Source organism: Drosophila innubila (assembly GCF_004354385.1).
Source record: "Drosophila innubila isolate TH190305 chromosome 2R unlocalized genomic scaffold, UK_Dinn_1.0 1_C_2R, whole genome shotgun sequence".
Lineage (NCBI taxonomy): Eukaryota > Metazoa > Arthropoda > Insecta > Diptera > Drosophilidae > Drosophila > Drosophila innubila.
In genome coordinates, this window is record NW_022995374.1 from 5,317,735 (window position 1) to 5,343,235 (window position 25,501).

The following is a 25,501-nucleotide window of genomic DNA, read 5'->3' on the forward strand; positions in this document are numbered from 1 at the left end:
CTGACAGTAATCGAATTAACACATAAGTTAATTAATTAATTAGCAAATTTACGCTTGTGCCAGTAAAATGGTCAAAATGAATACTCGAATTTGAATCTGTATCTTGGTCATGCTGATTTATGTATTTTATCAAAAGATTTCATTAATTGAATGTCCTTGTCGTTATTTCAACGAATTCTACGTTTGACCCTGTTTTTAAGAAGGGTTTGTCTAAATAAATGTGCAGACCCCATAAAGTATATATATTTGGGATCATGTATGAATACTGATCTCAGAGACCAAATGTCCCAGACAAACCAAATTTAATATGTAGATTTCTCTATATACAAAGTTTTTTTATACATTTTTTTTAATAATTTGTGTTTTTTTACAGAATAATTACAGTCGTGCTCACTCCACTGTAGCTTTTCCGATTGTTTGTCAACAGCTGCTCATTAAATATTTAAAGCATACTTTTGGGCGGCCAGCGAAATTCAATCGATATTGAAAGCTTTAAGCTACCTCATTGTGATCGGAATTACGCAGCTTTCTCTTTTCAGTAGCTTTTCGTATTCCAGCTGAGCAGGTCGCGTTTGCTTTCAGACCGGCAATTAATAATAAAGAAGATTAAGGTATAGACAATTTTTGTACATTTCTGCTTGTTATTGTATATCTTTTTTTGTGTTTGTTGCGCGCTAATGCACAACGGTAATTAACGCAAAATGTTATCTCTGAAATAAACTTTGACTTTTTCCATTAGATGTCCAACAAGCCAGTTCTCTACTATGCGCCACGCAGTCCACCATGTCGTGCTGTAATGCTGACAGCCGCTGCCCTAAGTGTTGACCTGGATCTGCGGTGAGTAAAGCCGAACATGTATACTCTTACAATACTTTGACTGGAATTAATGATAGAACGTTTTCATGTAAACTGTGGAATTCGGCTATAAGCAACTGAATTCAACTATACAACTACAGAATTTTAAAGTTAAAACACACTTTGCAAGCTGAAACTTGAAAACCGGTTGCATTTGCATTTCATTCAACCAGTAACTTGTCCCGCTGGCTGTTCATACCCGTTACTCGTTGAGTTCGCAGGTTCATACATTGTATTTGTTGCAATGTATGTTACAGGGAGAATATTCCAAAAAATGTATATTTCTGGAGTAGCAGACTAGTCAATAAAGCTATTTCTGACTAAAAGAACATCAAGAACTTCAGGACTATAACACCATTATCAGGGTTGCCACTGTTCAAAAGAATAAATTATCGTAGACAGATCACATCCAGAATTTGACCCATAAAACAAAAATATAATCCCAAAGATAGAGTAGAATTTAAAAAAATTGAAGTAAATTTTTTCAATGGTTTTTATTTGAACTAAGGCTCGAATTTAATGATTTAAGCTCAATGTGATCATAAATTATGAGAGAGCAGATAGGTCGAAGGATCCATAATAATCTAGTTCTAGAATTCGGTCTAAATTCTGTGGTATTTCCATTAATGTGTTTATGTGAGTCGTAGGTCAAAAATAATTTCGAAATTTATATTTAATGGAAAATGCCTTGCTTATCACAAATGGCTTATTCCCATCTAATATCTGTTATTATTTTTGTTACAACCTTAAATTCTATAAGCGAAATATGTAAAATTACCCTTAAAGTTGCCTTAGAACTTACAATATTTATAGGATCACATTAAACATTACTATTTATTATTGTTAATTATACCACTTAATAGCGTTTATCCGAGGTTATGACTGTTTTAAGTTTGTAGACAGCTCAATTTGTCGAAATTTAAAGTTTTATACTGTGCCTAAAGATATTATTTTACAAATATATTTATTGATTTTTCTCATTCCATCTTTTCTCCTTCGGTTTACCTTTTGTGTAGCCTTGTCAATGTTAAGGCTGGTGAGCATATGACGCCCGAGTTTCTAAAGCTGAATCCGCAGCACACGATTCCCGTGCTGGATGATAATGGCACCATTGTGACCGATTCCCATGTGATCTGCAGTTATCTGGCTGATAAATATGCTGGAGAGAATGAGTCTCTATATCCCAAAGATCTGACACTGCGTCGTTTGGTGGATGCGCGTCTCTTTTATGATTGCGGACATCTGTTTCCACGCCTGCGTTTCATTGTGGAGCCAATCATCTACTTTGGCGTCTCGGAGGTGCCCGAAGATCGTGTCACCTACATGCAGAAGGCCTATGACGGCCTGGAACACTGTCTAGCCACAACACCATACCTAGCTGGCTCGGAGCTGACCATTGGGGATCTGTGCAGTGTGACAACGGTCTCAACGGCGGCAGCTTTTGCACCCATCGATGCCGACAAATACCCAAAGCTAACACAATGGCTAGAACGTCTACAGGCATTGCCCTACTATAAGGAAGCCAATCAGGAAGGCCTAGAGATGCTGGTCAACTTGGTCAAGGGTCTGCTGGCCGAGCGTCAGCAACAGAACAATTCCTAAATGGTTGTCAATTAGAGTGGGTCAACTTGTATGGATTAAATAAGATGCGCCAAGCGGATATCAAAATCGTTATCTACAATAATTTCTAAGAAGAATTGTTCAAGAAACCATGGGTCTAAAATCAATAGAGAAGGATTTATATAGTACATTCGTGTTATTTATATGGGTACTTTTCTGTTATTGGAACTTACCTTAAAAAGGAAAGAAAAAAAAGAGCCCGGTTTCTGAAAAATGAATAGATAAGAATTCGTTTAATCGTACAAGCCGAAGGCAGTAATAGCTTATTATTAATGTAATTAAAGAACGCAGCAGTTTTTGTATATTTTTGGAACAAACCATATTAAATAATACCTAAACTTCTGCTTAAAAAGTGAAAGCTCAATATTGATTTTAGGCCCATGGTTTCTTGAACAATTCTTCTTAGAAATTATTGTAGATTACGATTTTGATAACCGCTTTGTAGCGAAAAAAATATGTTGACCCACTCTATTGTCCATCAATCATGTTGCCTATACATACACGTAATACGAGTACAATATATTTTCTGTTCAATTTCATTGCCTGAGTTTCATTTGATATCACAAAGTAAAACTGGACAGGACACAGGATATGCTGGAGCAAAGGGATTGCGGGTGTGAGGGGGGCAAGCAGAGTTATGACCAGCTGCTGTGTCATTGTAATGGCAAAACTTTTTATTGGGTTCGGGGCAACAACTTGCAGCATAAACTGAATGAAATGTAAGACAAACTTTTCAGCCATTGTTGTTGCTATTGTTGTAGTTGTTGCTGTTGCTTGTTAGTCATTGATTACGAGCTGTAAGTGATCGCATTTATAGTTGTTAGGCATGTTAACAGTGACTATAGAGCACTTGAATTTAATGGGACCAGCCAACGAAGTTTTACTGTGATTGATATGCCAGACCAACAAGGTGATAAGAGACACCAACAAAAGCTTTTGATGAGCAAAAAAATAATAATAATAATAAAAGCTAATAAGTCAACAAGTTAAAGGGAATATTTAACTTGAGTGTAATGGATAAATGGATTTATAAACGACATAATTATATTTATGCTGCTCATACCTTCAGTAAAATATATATATTTAAAACTAATATTTTTGTAAAATATTGATATTTGCAGCTGCAGATAATAAACTATTCAGGTGTGCTCCAGAAATGTAAAACAGCCGAAAACCAACCAAAATTGTATGGAATACAAATAAAATATACATTTCACGTCATTTAATAAATTGGAAATACCTGTGTTTAATTTTTAAGGTATTTTCCAGTCTTAATTTGGGAATTTACTTCCGTGGATCTTCCCAATTCGCTTCTGAGCCACTAAGATGATGTTGATACACATGAGGATTTTCCAGAAATTTTGAATATAAAGACGATTCTGAATCTAACAGCATCAGTTCAACTTAAGAATTCGTAGAACAATCAAAAATTATGCAGCTCAATTTTATTGTCACTTTCTGCCTGATCGCTCTTTTGGCTTTGGCCCGTGGTATTGCTGGATGTAGTCCAAAACGTAAGTAAATTTAGCAATTCACATCGGTTTTTACACGAAAATACAAACGTTAAAAACCGACGCTTTAAAATATTGTGTATTATCACGACACCGACGGTTTTTTGCCAAAACGTGTGACGAAAACTTAAGTGTAAAAATTAATTATTTTTTTCTTATTTGCAATTTACATTTCAGCTTCATATCGAATTGACCATGCCGATAAAGTCACTATTGATGGAGACTGCAAGTATTGCACAATTAGAAGTATTGCACGATTGCTATATTAAGTTAATCCTACATTTTTAAAGACAATGTGATCAAAATAAAATTATCAATCTATTTAAATATGACAATTATATTGTACAATTTATTGCCAAAACGATGTTAAATCTTTTCAGAATTAAATTCTTTTTTTTTTTATTTTATATATATGCAAACAATTAACGATTTTGGAGAGTTCAGTAACTTCACTACTGTAACTTAAACTGAAGAAAGAAAAGCAGGGAAGAAATAAAATGGCTGCGGATACACATGATTAATGATGCCGTTGTTGCTTCGCATTTCCGGTTCGTTAAAAGTTAAAATGTCGTTGGCCATCTGCTGTTGCTAAGCAGTTGTTGTAGTTCATATTGTTGTTGGATTTATATTGATTTGCACTGCGGTTGTGGTTTGTTAAACATTGAAAATAACTGTAGACAAAAATTTTTTAAATTCTAATGTACAATCATTTTACAAACTGCATCAATTTTAGTTGAATCATAACTCTCGCTAATGAAAAATCGAGCAATTTGTGCAATTAATGAATTGCCTGACATCTTCATCTAATTCTTCTTCTCATTCTTACTCTGACCAACTTCGTCTTTCCATTGAAACTAATCCAATAATCCATAATGAGAAAATGCCATACAATGAAAATGGAATTTACAATGGCAGAATGAGGTTTCTGCCTCGTTTATTGTGCCATGTATATTGTATTTTTCAATTGTGCTTTGATTTGATATGCTTTGTTAATTCGAGAGTCGCATGGAGAAGGCAATAAATGGGAAAACCCACAAGTAAGACAGTTCAGAATTTTCAACTGGGTTTGACACTTTAATGTGCTGTGCTGTGCTCTCAGCTACCAGCACTCCTAATCATTTGCAATTCAATGCTTCAGTATTAAGGATTCCATGCAGGTCAATCAGCTTTGTTCCAATGCCAATTGATGTCACTTTATGTTACTAAGAGGGACATTAGGAGGGCAGCTACATTTAGTAGAAGGGGAGTCACAGCATTGCTAATCAGTAGAATGCGCTTACTAGACAATGGGAAAATGCAAGTAAACAGCTTGACAGACAAATGGACAGACAGAATAATGCACGGCGATTATCCTGTATACATTGTCAGACAGACAGACAGACAGACAGACGGACAGACAGACAGACAGACAGACAGACAGACAGACAGACAGACACGAACACCGTCAGCTGTCAGCTGGCAGAAACTGATAAACCTAAAGCTTTTGCATTGCGCACAGGAAAATGCAATTCAAATGAGGTCACTTGCATAGACATTCTGCCAACCTACTAAAACATCCTGTCGACCCTCACACACACACACACACACACACATACACGTACGTTTTGTTTGGGAGCACTTTGCATCATATTCGTATTCGATGCATGTTGATTGAGTGCCATCCAATTTGAATGTTGTCAGCCGCAGCAGCAGCAGCAACAACAACATGCATTTGCATAATTGCATGGATGAAAAACATGGAAAAACATGAACAAAAAAAAAAAAAACTTCAAATTAATTTAAATAGATTTCTCATTTTAGATTTAATTAATATTTGTGGGAATTATCATTATTATAATTATTTAATTAATAATCACAATACAAATGGTAAACCCCAAATAAAGCTCAACTCAAGTTTACTTAAAAATAATTTCAACTCCAAAGTTCATTAAAAAGAATTCCCAATTATAATAATTCACTTCTGGATTTTCCCATTGCTTTTTGGATGCAACAACAACAATCAATCCTTCGTTTTTTGCTCGTAGCTAGTGTCATATTAGTTACTATGATTTAAAATACTATACAATTAAAATTAACACAACTTATTATATTCCATCTACAGCCAGGAAATGTCATGATCAAAGGAGACTGCAAACTGTGCATTAACAATTCCTAAAGGAGTTTCCTACATTCTGCAGATCAGCTTACTTAATATTGTTACTGTTAAAATTAAATTAAATTTCCAATCTTATTAAAATATTAAATTTTCAATTTTTCATTGAGAATTTTAATTTTTACAAAATTAATTTATATTAATTATTAATATAATAAATCAAATCAGTCTTTTGTGAAACATAAAATTAGATAACTATATTGTTACAAATGTAAATTTTGATTCAATGTATATACCTTGATTTTAAAATATAATAAATAAAAAAAAAGCTTTTAAGCCATTTCAAAACAAAAATAAAAACTATGACACAAACTTATAGAAATATTAGATTGTATGCTATGCGAAATTTCGATTAAGAGCCTTAACTTATTAAAGGTATGCGCTTTCTCGCATTATATTTATATTTATTCAGATTTTCTCACACAGTAACAATAGTTTCGGTTAATTGGGCAAAACATTCAATAAAACTGCAATAAATGACAATATTTTGTCACACACACCAATACCTAGGCACACACATACACAAGCTTTATAAACTCCACAAAGTTTTCCAATTAAAGCGAGCAACAAATGAATTATTTCAGTCATACCCCATATTATTATTCCTCACCGAAGCGAAAGCCTGATTCCAAGCATGAGGCAGAGTTTTCCTATAACTTGGCATCAAAATCATTCATCCATATGACTGTCGTGTTTTCGCTGATTACAGACCCCAAAGGCGTTGACTTTGGTATCCTAAAAGTTAAGTGGCATGGGGAATCAGTGGGGCAAAAGGCCTCAGCCTCTGCCTCCGCCTCAGTTTAAGCAATTAACTCGGCAACTGCCTCCACAACGTGACCACGAAATATCAAACAAACTCTTGAGCATGGGTTGATTAGCAGGTTATGGGGCTGTCACAACAATCGGAACGTTGATTGCTTAATTCGGCTGCATTCTTGTGTCCAAAATGCAGTTATGATCAACTAGGCGCCTTAAGGTATGCAACCAATTTTGGCATGCTAATGTATGCGTCACATACCACTATGGTCCGGACGACGATTATTTTGGAAAAAAGTCGTTTCTTAAAGTTGTTCAAATTAACGTTTTTTTAATGGCGATGCATTCAAAATACTTCCACCTCAAATGTTGCATAACCAAAACTTTCACAGTTTCCAACACTGTTTACCAATCAGCTGTGAAACAGAGTTGATTTAAAAGAAGTGCACGTGAAGCTCTTATTGCAATTTTGTAGGTAAAATTAAATTACTTGGTGGCACTAGCTAAGAAGCTTTTTTAAAAAAATGTATCATGGATTATATTCATTATGGCTTGTACTTTGTGTTTATTTATCTCCATTGTTAAAAATCAAAGTGCAATGTATGGTTTCTTGTAATTTAAAAAATTTACTTGTTAAAAATTTTATTCGATGAAATTTTAACTTTGAAAAGCCGTAACTAATTTTGCTAGCATATGCTAGCAATGCGACTATATGCATTTTGTAGAGAAATCAATTCTGAATTTGTACTATTAAGCTCAAGTTGCGCAATTTTGCGCATTTTTCACAATTTCACTTTATTTAAGCTAACCTCACGTTATAAAATGCGTATTCGTTTAAAATGTGGCGACAACACATGAGTCAAAATGACCAAAATTATGATTTTTTGGCTTATTTTATTGTGCGCATTGGCGAAAATTACAAAAACTCGTGTTTACGTATTGAATAAATGATAAATCTTTACAATCAACAAAAAATAAAAAATTCTAGATTCATACAAAAAGTTAGTTCACGATCGATTTTAATAATTTGAACAATATGATATTATAAATGATAGTATTCCGATCTTGATATATGTTGGTCAGATGTCAGTAGCATAATATCACTTATATACGATCAGTTTGGTCAGATATTTTGGAAAAAACAGCGTTTTTATAAAAAAAGTGACTTTTCGACTGATAATTCCTATTATTTCTATGTGATATAGTTGTCCGATTTGAATGAAATTTTGCCAACACGTTACGTGCATAGTAACACGCCTAACCTGTAAGTTTGGTCCTGATAGCTTGAAAAACAAAAAATTTACATATCGCAGAATCCGAAATAAAGGCGGGACCACGCCCACTTTTCTAGGCCATTTGCGTATTGATATCATAAGCCCAATGCAAAAAACTAGACCAAAATATCTTCATTCGTTTTCGAGTTATTAATTTATTCCTAAAAAATCGTCATCCGGACCATAGTGCATACAGCAATGGTCATAAATGTAGCACCACTGAAAAGAGCAGACAAAACAATTGTTAAATATATTAGTGTCATATAGATCAACTAGTTGACTGTAATTAAATAATTAATAAAGTAACAAAATTAACTTTAATTTACGAAAATAATAATAATAATAATAATAAATAATATAATAGCATTGCGGATAATTTCAAGTATGTATACTAGTACACCTAGAATATACACGGATAACGTCATCCAATCAAAGATAAATTCCTGTATTTTTATTTTCTGGGTATTTTCCAGTATTAATTTGGGAGTTTACTTTAGTGGTTGTTGATACACATGAGGATTTTCCAGAAATTTTGAATATAAAGACGATTCTGAATCTAACAGCATCAGTTCAACTTAAAATTTCGCAGAACAATCAATAATTATGCAGCTCAATTTTATTGTCACTTTCTGCCTGATGGCTCTTTTGACTTTGGCCCGTGGTATTGCTGGATGTAGTCCAAAATGTAAGTAAATTTAGCAATTCACACGTTGTTTTTCACTCAAACATACAATCGGTTGTATTCTCTGACGGAGACTTAAGCGTATCTCATTTTTATCATATAAAACTATTTTTTTCTAATTGTTCCAGCTACCGATTCAGTCGTGCTCAATGGAGAATGCAAAAATTGCAAAATTTATAACGTATAGTTTCCTTCACCTGATCAACTTACAAAATAAAGTTATTTTTAAATGTATAAAGACAATACGACTAAAATAAAAATTTAAATCTATATAAATATGACAATTATGTTGTAATTTTTATTTCAAAAACGATGTTAACTTTTTTGCAGAATTAATATTTTTCTTAACCAGGTCAAAATGACAAACGGAGCACACATGCATTGCATGGTCATAAATTTAGCACAACTGAAAAGAACAGGCAAAACAATTGTTAAATATATTAGTGTCATATAGATCAACTAGTTGACTGTAATTAAATAATTAATAAAGTAACAAAATCAACTTTAATTTACGAAAATAATAATAATAATAATAATAATAAATAATATAATAGCATTGCGGATAATTTCAAGTATGTATACTAGTACACCTAGAATATACACGGATAACGTCATCCAATCAAAGGTAAATTCCTGTATTTTATTTTCTGGGTATTTTCCAGTATTAATTTGGGAATTTACTTTAGTGGTTGTTGATACACATGAGGATTTTCCAGAAATTTTGAATATAAAGACGATTCTGAATCTAACAGCATCAGTTCAACTTAAGATTTCGTAAAACAATCAATAATTATGCAGCTCAATTTTATTGTCACTTTCTGCCTGATGGCTCTTTTGACTTTGGCCCGTGGTATTGCTGGATGTAAACCAAAAGTTGAAGGTAAATTTAGCAATTCACACGTTGTTTTTCACTCAAACATACAAACGGTTGTATTCTCTGACGGAAACTTAATCGTATCTCATTTTTATCATATAAAACTATTTTTTTCTAATTGCAGCAGTTCCAGTTACCGATTCAGTCGTGCTCAATGGAGAATGCAAAAATTGCAAAATTTATAACGTATAGTTTCCTTCACTCACCTGATCAACTTACAAAATAAAGTTATTTTTAAATGTATAAAGACAATACGACTAAAATAAAAATTTAAATCTATATAAATATGACAATTATGTTGTAATTTTTATTTCAAAAACGATGTTAACTTTTCTGCAGAATTAATATTTTTCTTAACCAGGTCAAAATGACAAACGGAGCACACATGCATTGCATGGTCATAAATTTAGCACAACTGAAAAGAGCAGGCAAAACAATTGTTAAATATATTAGTGTCATATAGATCAACTAGTTGACTGTAATTAAATAATTAATAAAGTAACAAAATCAACTTTAATTTACGAAAATAATAATAATAATAATAATAAATAATATAATAGCATTGCGGATAATTTCAAGTATGTATACTAGTACACCTAGAATATACACGGATAACGTCATCCAATCAAAGGTAAATTCCTGTATTTTATTTTCTGGGTATTTTCCAGTATTAATTTGGGAATTTACTTTAGTGGTTGTTGATACACATGAGGATTTTCCAGAAATTTTGAATATAAAGACGATTCTGAATCTAACAGCATCAGTTCAACTTAAGATTTCGTAAAACAATCAATAATTATGCAGCTCAATTTTATTGTCACTTTCTGCCTGATGGCTCTTTTGACTTTGGCCCGTGGTATTGCTGGATGTAAACCAAAAGTTGAAGGTAAATTTAGCAATTCACACGTTGTTTTTCACTCAAACATACAAACGGTTGTATTCTCTGACGGAAACTTAATCGTATCTCATTTTTATCATATAAAACTATTTTTTTCTAATTGCAGCAGTTCCAGTTACCGATTCAGTCGTGCTCAATGGAGAATGCAAAAATTGCAAAATTTATAACGTATAGTTTCCTTCACTCACCTGATCAACTTACAAAATAAAGTTATCTTTAAATGTATAAAGACAATACGAGCTAAATAAAAATTTAAATCTATATAAATATGACAATTATGTTGTAATTTTTATTTCAAAACGATGTTAACTTTTTTGCAGAACTATTTTTTTTCTTAACCAGGTCAAAATGACCTGCAAAAAATAAAACTTATAAAGTAATGATTATTTATTTTTGATCAAATATATGTTGGTTTTTTGACTTTTTTATAAGGAATATGGACAAAATGTGCATATATGCATTAATTGTGTGGATTCCCTGACTAGGAATGTATATATAGTTTGTGTATATAAAGTAAAAAGATTAATCGAATTGACAATTTTAAATAGCAATGCTAACTGTATGGCCATAGCTGTATTTGTGTTTCGCTCCTGGCTGCGTTTTATCCCAGTTTGGTGACACTCCTTCTCTCTTTCTCTCTCTGCTGTTGTTCGTGCTCTTTTACTCTCCCTCTGTCTGTCTGCCATCGTCTATCCCGTTGTGCCTCTCTTGTTATTGTTTGTATGACACGAACGACAGCTGCATGCTTGGTTGCTGGTTTCGTTTTTGGGACTCCTGTTGTTGCTGCTGCTGGTTTCATCACACAAAACACGTTTAATTGGGCGACTTATGCGCTGTCGCTGGGTCCACATGACGTATACGTGTTTTGCATAGGTGCTAGTGACGTTGCCAGCTCCCACGCCCACATCCGACGCCCATGCCCATGGGCTTTGTCTACGATTTTTGGCAGCTTTTGTAATTGGTTTTGCACAGACATGTGCCACATCCTGGCTGGCCAAAAAGGACATACACTCGCACAGAGGCGGAACTGCCTTAATTATGAATTCTTTGGAAATCTGATGAGCTCTATAGAATCCACAAATACCACATACCTTCGCCCATTCTCCTTTCATTCAAATTTGTGTGTATCAAGCTCTCAACTAATTTAATTATCTTTTGATTTCATTTGAAACGCTTTTAATGCAAATCCAAAATTACAACAAACAGCAGCAGCTGAATTAACAGCATCATCTGACTGCCTAATCCTCGCCAGCTTTGAGTTCTGCTTGCCAAAGTGCCAGGTGAGCTTAGCAGTCAGTGTGGACACGGCGAAGGACAAGATAAGGGAGCGAAGAAGAAGGAACAGGAGCAAGAGAAGACAGCTCAGCTGCTTTGGCATTTTAAGCATTTAAATGTGTGTGAACAAGGACATCCGGGCACACGCACACACACACTCACATACGCACACACACAGTTCTGTTCAGCTCATCTTGGTTTAGCTAAAGTCAGGCTAGAATGTTCCCTATTGTTGTGGATGTATGTGGATCCGTGTGCGTGTCTGTAAAGTTATTAAAAGCATTCAAAGCACTCGCCACACATACGCCAGCTGTCAGTGGGGCGTAAAAGCATGTGGGCGTGTCATTTACATAACTACACCTACGCAGTCACAACATGAATGAACACCCCACCAACATGCCACCTAAGTGTTTAGAGACTTGGCTCAGAATCGGTGAGCTTTATGACCAGCAACAACAAAATGTTCAACAAAATTACACAACCGCAACAAATCAGCAATAAACAGCTGCAACAACAACAAATTTGAGACTCATGTTGTTGTTCTTAATAGCCTCATTTCCTCCTCAAGCAGCAACAAACTTATTCATCCAAATCATAACTTACTGTAGTACAGATATTGACAAAATATCAGCGTCTTTAGCCAATCTGAAGATTAATGGCTGCTAAAAATATTTCAAAATATGTGTATTGAATTTTCTTATCGAGTTAATAGAATAGAATACCTGTACGTATTATTGGTTTTTCTGCTAAAGATCAGATCGGTTTCACGCAATATATTTAACATGTGATACAATTTGCTTTGAGAATATATTAAGTTACGACTTTGACTACAGAGTTGAATATTAAAGATAATACGAAATAGTTAATAAAAAATAGTAAAAATCCATTTCTAATGGGAAATAACCATCAGTGATAAGCAAAGCATTTCCCAATCAATATATAATAAATTTGGAAATTATTTTTGACCGACGACCCACATAGACACAATATTGAAAATACCACAGTATTTAGTCCGAATTCCCAGAAAATGTGCAAACATGCTTGATTTGTTTTTGGGGTAATTCCAGTTCCATAGAATCAAGCAACTAATAATAAGGTTCACTGTCTACAATCAACAAACATGAATTCTCTGTTGTAAGTGGTAAATATTATAGTAATAATACTATCATATCAAGCAATAACTACAATTAATTTTTTTTTTTCATAATAGCCGATCCAGTGGCTGATCCGAGAGGAGATTTTAACATCAACGAACATTGCATAGGCTGCATAATTAATAAGCACCCTTAGACCCATCTGATCTCTCTTATGATCACATTGAGCTTCAATCAATTACAAATAAAAAACCATTGAAAAAATTTACTTTTATTATTATTACTTCTTAACAAGAATACAACAAGAAAATTTCTACTTTCTCGGAGGGTGTATAGGCTGCAGAATGAACGATTTCTAACTAAGAGATGTATAATATTAATAGGTTTTAATCAGAATTCGTATTTCAATAATAATAAAAAAAAAATTTTAACATTATTCTTAATGATTCTTTTTATAACAAAAATACTTTCAGATTTATAATCTTTGTTTTATGAAAAAGACATTGGCACAATTTGAATTCTAATACTACTAAGCTAGATGCATTTATTAATTACTTTAGTTGTATTATCACATAAATGAATATTACATATGAGAATAATAAACATTTAGTTTGGCATATTTAGACAGTAAAACTGTAAAGATAATATTGAAAGTAAATTTTGAACTTACAAAAATTTTTCACGATTAAATTATAACTAGCCAAATTCATTTAAAAGAGTTCAAGCACTTTTTTTAGACAAATTACAGAAATCTCTATTAGTCCTTTTAAGGCATCAAAATCTCAGATCACATGCAAAGCCATAATTATACTACGGATCGTGGTTTTATAAAACATAATTACATTCACATTTTATGTATGCTTTTCAGCACTGATTAAAACAACTTGCCATGACCTTTTCAATGGGGGGGGAAACTGCTGTCATTTCAAGGTAGCAATATAAAATGCCAGATTTACAGCAGTATGAGCAGGTGGGTTTCTGGGTGTCAGTCTGTTGCCCTTGGCCCAACCCCAACCCCAAACTCATCCATTGGTCCTGCTTTTACCAGTTGCGAGTAGTTTTCATTTGATTTTCAAGTGCGGTCGTTGCACACGATGTGTAGGCAAACAACACACATACATAACACACAACACACACACACACTCCACACTGAACACAGATGCCTACAACTCTGCAGCTATCGAAACATGTGCTCTGTAAATTGTGGAGTGGCGCAACCGCTGTATCGTGTGCTTGGGGCAACATCATATTGCCACAGAAATATGTCAGTGCAACGTTAACAACAACAACAACAACTGTTGGCCAACTTGTTGCCGAGCTCAGTTGCTGCTGCAGTTTTTGTGGCAGCCTCCCCTTTCACTCTCTCTCTCTCTCTTTCTCGCTTCCACTCGCTTTGTTTTGTGTGCTTGACAAACAAACATGAAAATGAATGTTATTTCGTTAAAGTGAATGTATTTTTTTAAAGGGGATTCCCGTTCGTCGAGCATTCGAGATGATGAATTGGTTTTGCGGTCTTCCAGTCAAATGCACTTTCGTTTTAATATTTCCCTCTTTTTATTGCTTTTATTTGATTTGCAGAACGGCAGAGAAAGAGGTATAGAGAGAGAGAGGTGGGTAGACAACCCGTATAGAAGCAAATCACATACATACACTGAAAAAATACCAGCTTCTAAAATCAAAATCATTTATCTTAAATATTTTTTTCTTAAAATAAGACAATTTTAATACTTAGAATATTAATCTAAACAATTCGAGGTTCTTAATGCAAGAATACAAATCAAAGATTTTTGAAAATTATAAATATTTCATATTTTAATTGAGGACAATTTATAAAAAATTATAAATCTAAAAAATTTCTTATTTTCTAATTTGTTTACTTTAATTTTAAGACAATTTTTTCTTATAATAAGATCTTATTTGAAACGTTTTTAAGACCAAGACGTGAATATTATGTTCTCGATGCATTTTTTTGGCCAAAAATCTTAGTTTTGAGACCAAAATCTCGATTTTAGACAATTTTTTTTTATAAGTGTACACACACACACGTATTCATTGGGATGCCCAGCTTACCAAACTAATTTTGTTCATGTTCAAATGCAAATGCCTTTTGTGTGGTTTCCTCCTCCCACCGATCCTTGCCCCTTGCCCCTTGCCCCTCGCAACCTCCATTAAAGTGCTGGCCCACTTTAAGGCAGTGAAAAAGGCAAAACACAAGGCTGAAGTAAAATTAGAGCGCACAAATGTGTCCCAAGTGGGTGAACGATGTGGGGAATGTGGGGGTTGATGATGGTGCCGCATTGGATGGTGCTGTAACCGATGATTGTGTCCTTGTTTTGCCGTCGCATAAAAAGCACATTTGTAATTTGTTTGGGCAACAAATGAAGTCTGCTTTTGGGCAGACTTGCATGCAGCACGTAGCGTTTTACCGGATTGTAAGCGATGCCGTTACCCGTTGTTTTTGCCCCCTTTCCATTCCCATTCCCATTCGCAGTGTCCCGTCGCCTGCATAATTTATGCGAAATCAGCGACGTAAACAACCTACACGAAGACAATGTCTAGGCAATCCCTCACTCCTCCCTGTCACAGTGGAACAGCTGCCTGAAACCTGGAACCTGGAACCTGACGGAAGCAACAGCCAGCGGCGTCAGCACGTAAAATGCTTTATCCGCGTTTCATTGTCACCCAAAAGCTGGCTACAAATTTACAAATTTTGGAAAGAAAGAAAAAAAATATATATTAACGCTCGGATTTCATACCTGCCAGCAGCACCAGCAGAAGCTGAGACAATGACAACAACAACAACAACGACAACAGGATACCCACTTGCTTAGCATGTCTTCCATCTTCCGGGCATCGTTTGCCAGACGCAAAACTTTGTCTTCAGTCACTCAAGACGTCGGAATCGGAGCCGGAGTCGCCTTCGCCACCGCAGTCCCTTTCTTCCCCTCCCTTTTCCTTTACTTGTCAACAGTGCTGCCAATTCTTCAAAGCAGAAAAAAGATATATCAACATTTGAGCTATAGCTAGCACCTAAATCTTATTCATTATAATTTTTTTATAAAAAAAAAAAAGTGTTTTTTGTCTCAAAAAACAAATTTATGAATCTGAAAGTATTTTTGTAATAAATACAATGAAAAAATACAATTTTAAGAGCATATTACTCATACTAAGAATATTAATCCATAAAGTCAAAGTTCTTTATGCAAGAAAACAAATCTTAAATTGCTCGGAAAGTAACTCGTCACAGGGTAAAACAACATTTAAATCTTTTTTAATTTTTTATTTTTTGACTCAATTATTAAGCACATTTATTCTTATACTAAGAACAGAGGAACAGAAAATAGCTGAGATGGCAACACTGCTTGTGGGAGAGATGTTCGGAGCTTATGGATAATCACCTTGAAAACAGAGTAGAATAATAAAAGAGAGACAGCAAGAGAGCGCAAAGAGAAAGCCTTGCTTTTATCACACTTTTTTTACTTGGGCTTTTTGTCTACACTTTGGCACTCTGTGTTTATTTTTGCATAATTTTCTTTTATCCTTAGTCCAATGTATTTTTCATTTTGTGCTTACCTGTCCAGCACTTATTCCCGTTACCCCTCCTCCTTCCTCAGCTGCTGTTGGTGTCGCATTTTGAAATTGTCGTCTCAACAAATTTGTTTACCTTGCTGCGTGTGCGTGCACATAACGGTATCGTACATGGGCAACTTCTAAAGAATTTCGAAAAGTTCTCCAGAAAGGGAGGCCGGCTATTTGATATCTTGCTTATTATTCGAAAGTTGCGTGTATATGTATATAGAACAATGAAAACATTTCATTTAACTCGGCAACAGAAACTCAATAAGGCCAAGTTAACGCCCTAAATGATTTTCCCATACCAACAACAACAATCAGCTCAATAACAACAAAGCTAAGGCAAGAAAGAGAGAGAGAGAGAGAGAGAGAAGAACAGAAACGGGAAAACCGTTTGTACCAAATTGTATTATTGCCATAAACAAGAAAGAAAACGGAAAGCGAATCTTTTTACAAAATGTTTTCGTTTTTGGTTGCCTCTTTTTTTATTATTTTTATTTTTGTTTTTGCTCGGACTGGTCCTGAGGCTGGCCACAGGCCGCTTAAATGTTTACTTTACTTCATTCCTTGTAGTCTGTTTGTTGTTCTTGTTCAGCGTACAAGGCAAATGAGTTTTCGTGTAAGAGAAACAACAAAGTTAAAAACTAACTTTGCTCGCTGCTCGTGCTGTCCTTAATGTGTAAAGAAAATATCAAACGTAATGAGGGTCAAACAATATTTGGGCTCTGGTTTTCTGGGGCGGCAGACCCTTTTGGTCATGCTCCGCCAGCTGCGGCTACTTGTTTGCCTTTCTTCCATCGACGCATTCATACCTTCGGGGTATCAAAAGTGGCCACAAAAGAAAACATGGATTTTATGCTCAACACTGCACATTTAACCTTTTTAATTTAAGTCAAGGTCTTAATATCTTATCAGTAGACTTTCTTGCTTAGCCTTTTCAGAAAATAACATATTTTATATAATTTCAGCCAATACTTTATAAACATATTTACAAAAATATTTTATAGGAAAGCCAGTTTAATGTAATTTATGTTACATATTAATTTATTATTATATTACAGTTAAAGATTGGCTTATAAATTTAAATTTCGATAAGTTCGACCAGTAAATTTATCGCCGCAATAACGCAAAATGCGCTGCGTTACGTCGCACATTTGGTTTACGTTATAAGGGCTATTTCGACTGGACGCGAACTAAAAACATTACGTTTGCTGATTTATAATGTCCATAGCACCGGCCAAGCCAATTTATTGCTAAAAAAAACTAAATAAAGTTTAAACTGCGCGCGTTAATTGAATAGAAAATTGCTAATGAGGAATAACGGCGTTAAATTTTATACCTAAAGCATACCAGAACATCTGGTAATTATAAATACTGAATTAACTAGAACACGCCAGTGGCAACACTGGAAAATTTAAATTTAGATTAATTTAGATAAAAAAATTATATCAAAAAAAAGAAAATTTTAACAAAAGGTATTCAAAAATTTTTAAAATGCTAGCAAACAAAAAAGAAATTCCGAAAATGGGTACAAAAATGATGAATATCCATTTTCGAAAATGTACTTATTTTTTTTAGTACAAAAAATCGAGGCAGATCCCGAAGATTTTGCAGGGTGGCAGCCCTTGAACAGGATGGCAGCACTGTAAGAGAATGAGTGAGAGAGACAGTGGAGTCTGTTTCACTTACTCCAATGCACATATTATTCTTATTGCATATCAACAAATTATGTGCATTCTTTCGCAAGCCGGTCATTAAAATTTAACAGATACAATGTTTGATTACACATTTTCTTGTGGTGACTTTAAAACGCACACTAATATGACCGAGACAGGAATTAGTTTTGATCCGCCTGTTTACGAGCAGCGTTATTGTGCCGCCATTCAAATACTTGAGGATTCCCGCTGGATTCATGAAATCAAAAAAGTCACAGAATTCGGGTGCGTATTACATATACCGTTTTTCTTTTGTATTATTTCATAAATATATCTTTTTAGATGCGCCGAAATGCGGCTTTTTCAGTTAATACGACGCATTGAAACCATCGAGCACATTCTGCAGGTTTGTAGTTAAATATTTCATTTTATTTACTTACGGATTCCGACTAAGCACACAATTAATTAAATGCATATGTGAATAAAAAGCAGTGTTTATAATTGTTAAAGACATATAGTTTCTATGTATTTTATTTATATCCGCAGTTTATATCCTATCTTAGACTTTTATAATAATTTTGTATGCATTAATAACCTTCATCTAGTTATATTAAATACTTTTTTTGAGGGGATTACATTTATGTAAATTAATCGAATGGGTGCAACTTAAAGTGAGAAACTTAAAAACATTAGCAAATTATAAAGATTAGAAATTAAACAATCATTTGCTATCAAGGCCAATATATAACCAACCCAACACTTCACTTCTTTATCTCTCAACTAGTTTTTATCTGTATGTAGTACTGTAACAATATCTGCTTAATAATGATATAGCTTCAGAACTCGATAGAGTAAAAATATAATTGCTTAAAAACTTTTTTAAAAAAATAACAGAAATTACAAAACTTAAGTGGTATTTTATTCTTTATGAGTGCTGTTGAGTGAACACACACACACACACTAATGTTGATCCAGTGCCAATCTGTTAAAGGCGTAATCAGGATCAGGACAACTTGCCTGCCATTTTGATCATAGCTATTCATTTCTCACATAAGTGAATTTATTCCTAAAAAATACTTTACTTCGTGCCACATGCAACTGCTGCATTCATTATTCATCATGCTGTCGCATCTTAGTTAGTTTTGTAGCTATGGTATGGTATGGTGTGGTATGGTAGGATATCTAACTATCTATCACTTGCGACAATGCCTGGACGAGTTGACATTACGCCCCTTGCCGTAGCTGTTCTCATCATCATATTGCCATGAGCTGTACACATTTTGCATGCTCGTGGCATAGTTGGAGTTGTTCTCCACATCCTGTTCGCCACGCAATTGTGATTCAGTCTTATATAGACAACGACGCGGTCGCCGCTGTTTGGGTTGATTCACATCATCCACTTCAACCGCTGGCCGACTGGATTTCAGCTTGTTGTGCTCCACTTCACCGGTGGCAGATGCCAATGTGGCATTCTCCTTATGAGTGGCACAGCCACGTTTGTTGCTCCCAACCGCTGTTAATGGTGTTATGTGACTGTGGCCATTACCATTTCTCGACCTGCTGGACACAGTTCGTTTACGCGTACTTTTCCCTTTGGCCATCTGCTGCACTTGACTTTGTTTGCTTCCGTTACGTGGCCGTCCTCTTCCCCGGCCTCTACTGGGCACAGTTTCGGTTGCTTCGCTTTCTACGCTCTGCCGCTCATCAATCTCCATCTGCAAATGTTAAGCGAATATAGTAGAGATCGCAAGATAGTTATCATAAACTCACCTCTTCGGCATCCGCCTCTACATCCTCCTCTTCCTCCTGCTGCTCCTCATCTTCGTCGTCGTCGTTGTCGTCTTCGTCATTATTAGTGTCTTCGGTCTCTGGTGCATTGCTTTGCTCAGTTGCAGCCTCGTTGTTGTGTTCCGGCACCGTCAGTCCCTTGTCCCGTCTGCTTTGCTCCACCGCCAGTATGGCATAGGTGGGTTTGCCCTCGTAGCGTCTGGGCAGACGTGACTGTAGCGGGCATATGACCTCCTCACGCTCAAACTCTTTGACTGCTCGCTCTCGAGCTATTTGATCGGGATCCTGGGATAGCACCTCCGCCCATGAGAACTTCTTCTTCTTGACATTCTTTGTGTCAGACTTGGAACGCAGATTCTTGGGCGATACACGATTCGTAAGCGAGTGCTCCTGGAATGGCGTGCTGAGTGTTGAATTGCGCATCACATTGCATGCAATTTTATTGTTCAGCTCAAATATGTCGCACTTTGCGCCTCCATCGACTTCATCCTTGATAGAAACTCGTGTTTGCTGGATTTCAACGCTGCTCAATCGCATTTCGCTACAGTCGTAACCGAGACGTCGATACTCACGCTTAAATATGTTGCGATAGCGTTCATAATTGGGACGCTCTTGGTATGCGAGTTGTCCAATCTGCTTGAGGAATTCGCCCAAATATTTAGGAACCTGTTTGCCATAAAACTGTCGCAGCATTTCACACACATCGGTCATGAACAACTCCTTGGCGCGATGCACCTTCTCCTGCTGCTGCTGCTGGGCCACATCCTTCCACGGCAGATATCCCTCCGACCAGTACAGCAAATTGTATCCCAAGCACTCCAAATCGCTGCGACGCGAATGCGCCCCCAAATGGGCATCGCGTGAGGTGAACTCCAATGTGCCATCGTGTGCACGTCTCTGATCCATGATAAACGGACGATGCACGCCACGATCCTGATATTTGGAGGCCAGACCAAAGTCAATTAAGAATATGTGCTCCTCTATCACCGGCATTAACTGGTACTGCGCTGGCGTGCGCTTATTTCGGACTACATCAGTGCGAACAGTGCCGTTCAAATCGCTTTTAAGTTGCTGCTGTTGCTGCTTTTGCTCCTGACGTCGTGTGGCACGCGTAGTTTTTAAATTACAGGCGGAGGAGCGTGCGCTGCGCTTAGATGCAGTCACATTCATGGAGCGCCGGGCCGAAGGCGTCACAAACTCATCCCATTCATTGTCGGAGCTGGCCGGCGATCGCTCTTTGATGTCATCCGCTTTAACCGGATAGCCGTCCTCGTTGAAGAACTCGATGTAGCTGACACGCTTAGATGGTCGCAAATAGTGTGACTTGACCATCTCCTCGTACATTGTGGAACTAGAGTTGCCCGTATCGTTGCGACGACACGATCGCATTGGATTTGAGCCGCTAAATTCGACGGCATTGTTGCGCATACGTCGCTTATTCTTGTTCACTGGTGTGTGGTACATGTTGTCCATGCTGTTGCTATTGTTGCTGTTCGTGGTAGCACCATCATCAAAGTCCTCGTCCTCATCCTCCGCATAGTTGTCCTCCTTGATAGCCGCAACACGCTTTATCGGAAACTTGTCGTTCTTTATGAAATAGTCATCGTCATTGGCCTCCTGCTCGGAACTGTTGCCACTATCGGTTGTCTGCTGTTTCTCCTCGTAGTGCTCATCATAGCTCTTGGCTCCTTGCACAGCCTGTCGCTTGAGGTACTTGCACTTGGATATCATTAGATTCTGTGCCTTAATGTCATTGTGGCAATAGCCCTTGTCGTGCAAATGCTCCAGCACATTTATGATGTGTATGGCCAGCACCAGGAGTGACTTTTGGGCCACCCGCGTGTTCTTGATCAGCGAATGCAGATCTCGATCAAAGCGTGGCAGCACCAGAAATCGATAGCGTCCATCTCCAAAGTGATGTGTGCCCGAGGCAATGTAACTTGGAATGCCAGAGGGTGGCCCATTCCTAATCCGCGCTGGCATTGTCTCAATTTTGCTATCCTCGCTTCCATTTGCCGTTTCTGTAACTGAAAATAAGAGGTATTAATTAAGGGAATAACCATAATACTAGTATTCCATTTACTTACGCTGTGTTTGATTTGTATTGATAAGGCAATGTATCTCCACAAAGAGCGGACCATTGGAGTGTGGTTCTATTTTGACCACATATTTAGCACTTTCCGAGGAAACTGGACAAACCGTATCATCCGATGCGAGAAATATTTCGCCAAAGTTACCTTTGCCTAATTGCATTGAGAAAAGAATTAAATAAATTGAGCACAACCACAATGCTTGAATCCTACCTATGGGACGACCTAATCGCCAAGCCTTGGAGAGCACATCCCTCAATATGGTGCCATTGACAACAGAGGGACGCAGTGTGTAAACCGGTCGCGGTGAATCGTTGGCATTGGAATTGTTGTGATCGCTGTGACCGCCGCTGGCAAATGTGGCCAGGGATAGCAAGGATGCGCGTGAATTGACTGGACATTGAGCACGTGACAGAGGCTGCGGTGTTTGAAGTATCGCATCATTGCCCGATTGGCCCGATGAGGAGGAGGAGGAGTCCTCATCATCATTGTCCTCATGCCAGGAGCAACTGTTATCCGTGGAGCCGCCGGCACTCAGGCGTTGACACTTCTCCACCTGGGAGGCTTTAACAACAGCTGATCGCTTGCGTTTTCGTGCACTGCGATCTGACGGATGTGCTTTGGTGTCCGTTTGCGGCGGCGTCACATGCTGGCGTTCCGATGCAATACGTTTGCCCATGTTATGCCCCTCTGAAAATCCCAACTGACGATTTTCAATTTCCAATTTCAATTTGTTAGTTGTTGATGTTGTTGTTGTTGTCAGTCTCAAGTTAAGGCAAAGCGCTTAAAGGAACGTTGAATTTGAAATGTGTTTTGTTTTGTTTTTGTGGGTATTCTCTTTTGTGTTTACCACGCTTTCTTTTCTGTTGACATTCGTGATTGCTGTGGCAAGAAGAAGAGTTGTATTGCTGCTTATTTAAGTTTTGACTTAAGTTTTGATTTGACTAGAAACAATAAATAATACATCATACACACAAGCACATGCAAATCCTATTGTATTTGCTGCTGATTAATTTAAGTATTTTTTTTTACTTTATTTTGCCACCTCTAATTCAAGTTTCACGCTCTATTGTTTTGAATTTTGCTGTTGCTGCGGCACAGTAGAAATGGAACACTGTATCGGCTGAGACGGAATGGCAAAATTATGGGCACGGGCACATATATACATGCACACGCACACGCACTCACACTAACAGCGGTATTGCATTGGTATTGTTCACATTTATGCACACACAACAAAACAAATAATTTAACAATTCTCCGATAATTCCCTACAATTAATCACTATAGCTAACTATACTAGATATTGATATATAAGAGGTTTATGCGAATTTTATAGTCAGCGCTTTGTGAAATTCACAAAATACACGAGCAAGCGCCATGTCTGAACGGACGGACAGACTGGGAAGCAGACAGTATCTCGAGGTATAGAGGAATATTGATTTAGCAGGGTCGCCGCCGGCACAGGTCACCGTTTCTTGATATAATTTATTAAATTTGTATTGCTGCGCACTCGGTTTTTTGTACTGCACACAGTTTTTCTTGTCTTTTGGTTATTTTTATTTGATTTGCCAGTTTTTCAGTATGTATTTCTTTCACGTATTACAAGTTTTCTTCTTCTTGTTTTCACGTTGCCTTTTCCACTCAATGCAATGCAAGAAAAAATTTCACTATGTCTGCTGTAAAATATGCAGTCAATGCTTACACTTGTACATTTGTGCATTTAAATGCACATTTCCACTATGTTTTGCAGTTGAATATATTTATTTATTTGGGCACTCAATTGATTTTCACAACAAATTACATATTCTTCGTGCACTGCCGCCCGTGCTCCGAACACTCACACACACACGCAGTCAAAGTGACAAGCCAATGTTTCGTTTCCGCATCGTTTCGCCATTTTGTTCCGTTTCACGTACAGCGCTGCCACTCTTTAAAAAAAAAAAAACCAAATGATCACAATCTGAAAGAGCGCCAAATTTAAATTTACTTTAGTTATTTTTATTATTTGGCAAAATTTCGTATTCATTTTTAAATTGGGTGTTTCGTCTCGTCCTGTGCAAAAAAATTTGTCTTGCTTTTATTTTTTTAGCTACTTGTATCGCAATTTCAGCTCATTTTTTGATGCTTTTCAGCCAGAAACAACTATTTTTTCCACTTAAAAGTTGGCAGCACTGGTGCTGTGAATCGAATTAAATAACTGGCGGCTATTTCAAATTTACATTTAAAATTTCAACATATATTTTCAGGTGGACATTGACGAAACAACTTTAAAAACTCATTTATGCCGAACTAAGCCACTTATTTCGGACTTTATTAGACAGCGTAAATGTCCGTTGCATGTTGAGATTCTGCATGGCAGCGTGGCAGATTCATCAGAGGAATTGAGAAACACAGACGCGGTCATAGCATTAGAACTGTAAGTTATCACACCTGTATACCTCTTTCCATATATAATCTAATGTATTTTTACAGCATTGAGCACGTTTACGACGATGTTCTGACTAAGATTCCCACAAATATTTTCGGTTTTATGCAACCTAAAATTGTTGTATTTAGCACTCCGAATTCGGACTATAATATTATATTTACACGCTTTAATCCTCTGTTGCCAAACGGCTTTCGACACCTGGACCATAAATTTGAATGGACACGAGAAGAGTTCAAGACCTGGTGCATGGGAATTACTGAAAAGTATCCAAATTATATGTTTTCTCTGCTGGGCGTTGGTGAACCGCCCACGGGTTTCGAATCCGTGGGTCACGTATCGCAAATTGCACTTTTTGTGAGAAAGGATATGCTGGGCATGCCATTGGTTGAACCACTAAAACTGGATTCTCCTCTAGAAGGTGAAAGCTCCTACAAAAGTTTGCATACTGTGGATTTTCCATTCAGCGTCGATAATCGCACCCAAGAGGACAAAATCTGGGCAGAAGTCGAATATGAACTTCATCGCTGCACAAACGACGAAGATAATTATGATACGGACAAATTTGCGTATAAATTATCAATTGACGAGCTCCTCAGACGCTTAGAGCATATGGGAGCTACGAAAGAAATACTGGATAAACTATTGGAAAAGAATAAGAAACCAGTGGAAAATGGTTTTGTTATAATCGAAGAAGACGACGATTCTAGCAACAGCAACTTTAATGAAGATCAATCTGAAGTGAAAGAAGAATGTTCAAATGTGATTGCTTCAGAATCCGAAGATTGGGATACATAATATCAATTGTTCACATATGTATTAATTGCCTTAACACCACATAAATTTAAGCACAGCCGGCTGCTGAAATGACAAATGTTGTATCTCTTTGGGGTTGCTTGGGTTTTTCCCCGGCATCTTTTCAATTTGCACAGAGTAAATCCTTGGATCCCCCTCAACAACCACCCGACCATGCGAA

The 25,501-nt window shown here is 36.5% G+C and overlaps 3 protein-coding genes across 4 annotated transcripts; 2 read left to right on the forward strand and 1 right to left on the reverse strand.

Annotated features, from left to right (window-relative positions):
- The first annotated feature begins 21 nt into the window (after positions 1-21).
- LOC117785280 (small RNA 2'-O-methyltransferase) lies at positions 22-25,399 on the forward strand. Of its 2 annotated transcripts, XM_034623221.1 has the most exons (5): positions 22-26; positions 18,333-18,504; positions 18,562-18,625; positions 24,347-24,516; positions 24,573-25,399. In XM_034623221.1, the coding sequence occupies exons 2-5, from the start codon at positions 18,338-18,340 to the stop codon at positions 25,321-25,323; spliced, it is 1,152 nt and encodes a 383-aa protein (XP_034479112.1). In that variant the 5' UTR covers positions 22-26; positions 18,333-18,337; the 3' UTR covers positions 25,324-25,399. The 2 variants fall into 2 exon arrangements, with proteins under 2 accessions (XP_034479112.1, XP_034479111.1); XM_034623220.1 differs by lacking the exon at positions 22-26 and having other exon boundaries at positions 18,244-18,504.
- Positions 544-3,014, forward strand: LOC117785281 (glutathione S-transferase 1). Its single transcript, XM_034623223.1, has 3 exons — positions 544-611; positions 740-837; positions 1,872-3,014. Exons 2-3 carry the CDS (start codon positions 740-742, stop codon positions 2,455-2,457), a joined length of 684 nt encoding a protein of 227 aa, XP_034479114.1. The 5' UTR covers positions 544-611; the 3' UTR covers positions 2,458-3,014.
- On the reverse strand, positions 18,718-24,001 carry LOC117785279. The gene is made up of 5 exons (XM_034623219.1): positions 23,803-24,001; positions 22,311-22,979; positions 22,095-22,250; positions 19,990-22,034; positions 18,718-19,934 (listed from the first exon to the last, which is right to left on the reverse strand). The coding sequence occupies exons 2-5, from the start codon at positions 22,774-22,776 to the stop codon at positions 19,413-19,415; spliced, it is 3,189 nt and encodes a 1,062-aa protein (XP_034479110.1). The 5' UTR covers positions 22,777-22,979; positions 23,803-24,001; the 3' UTR covers positions 18,718-19,412.
- Positions 25,400-25,501: the final 102 nt, after the last annotated feature.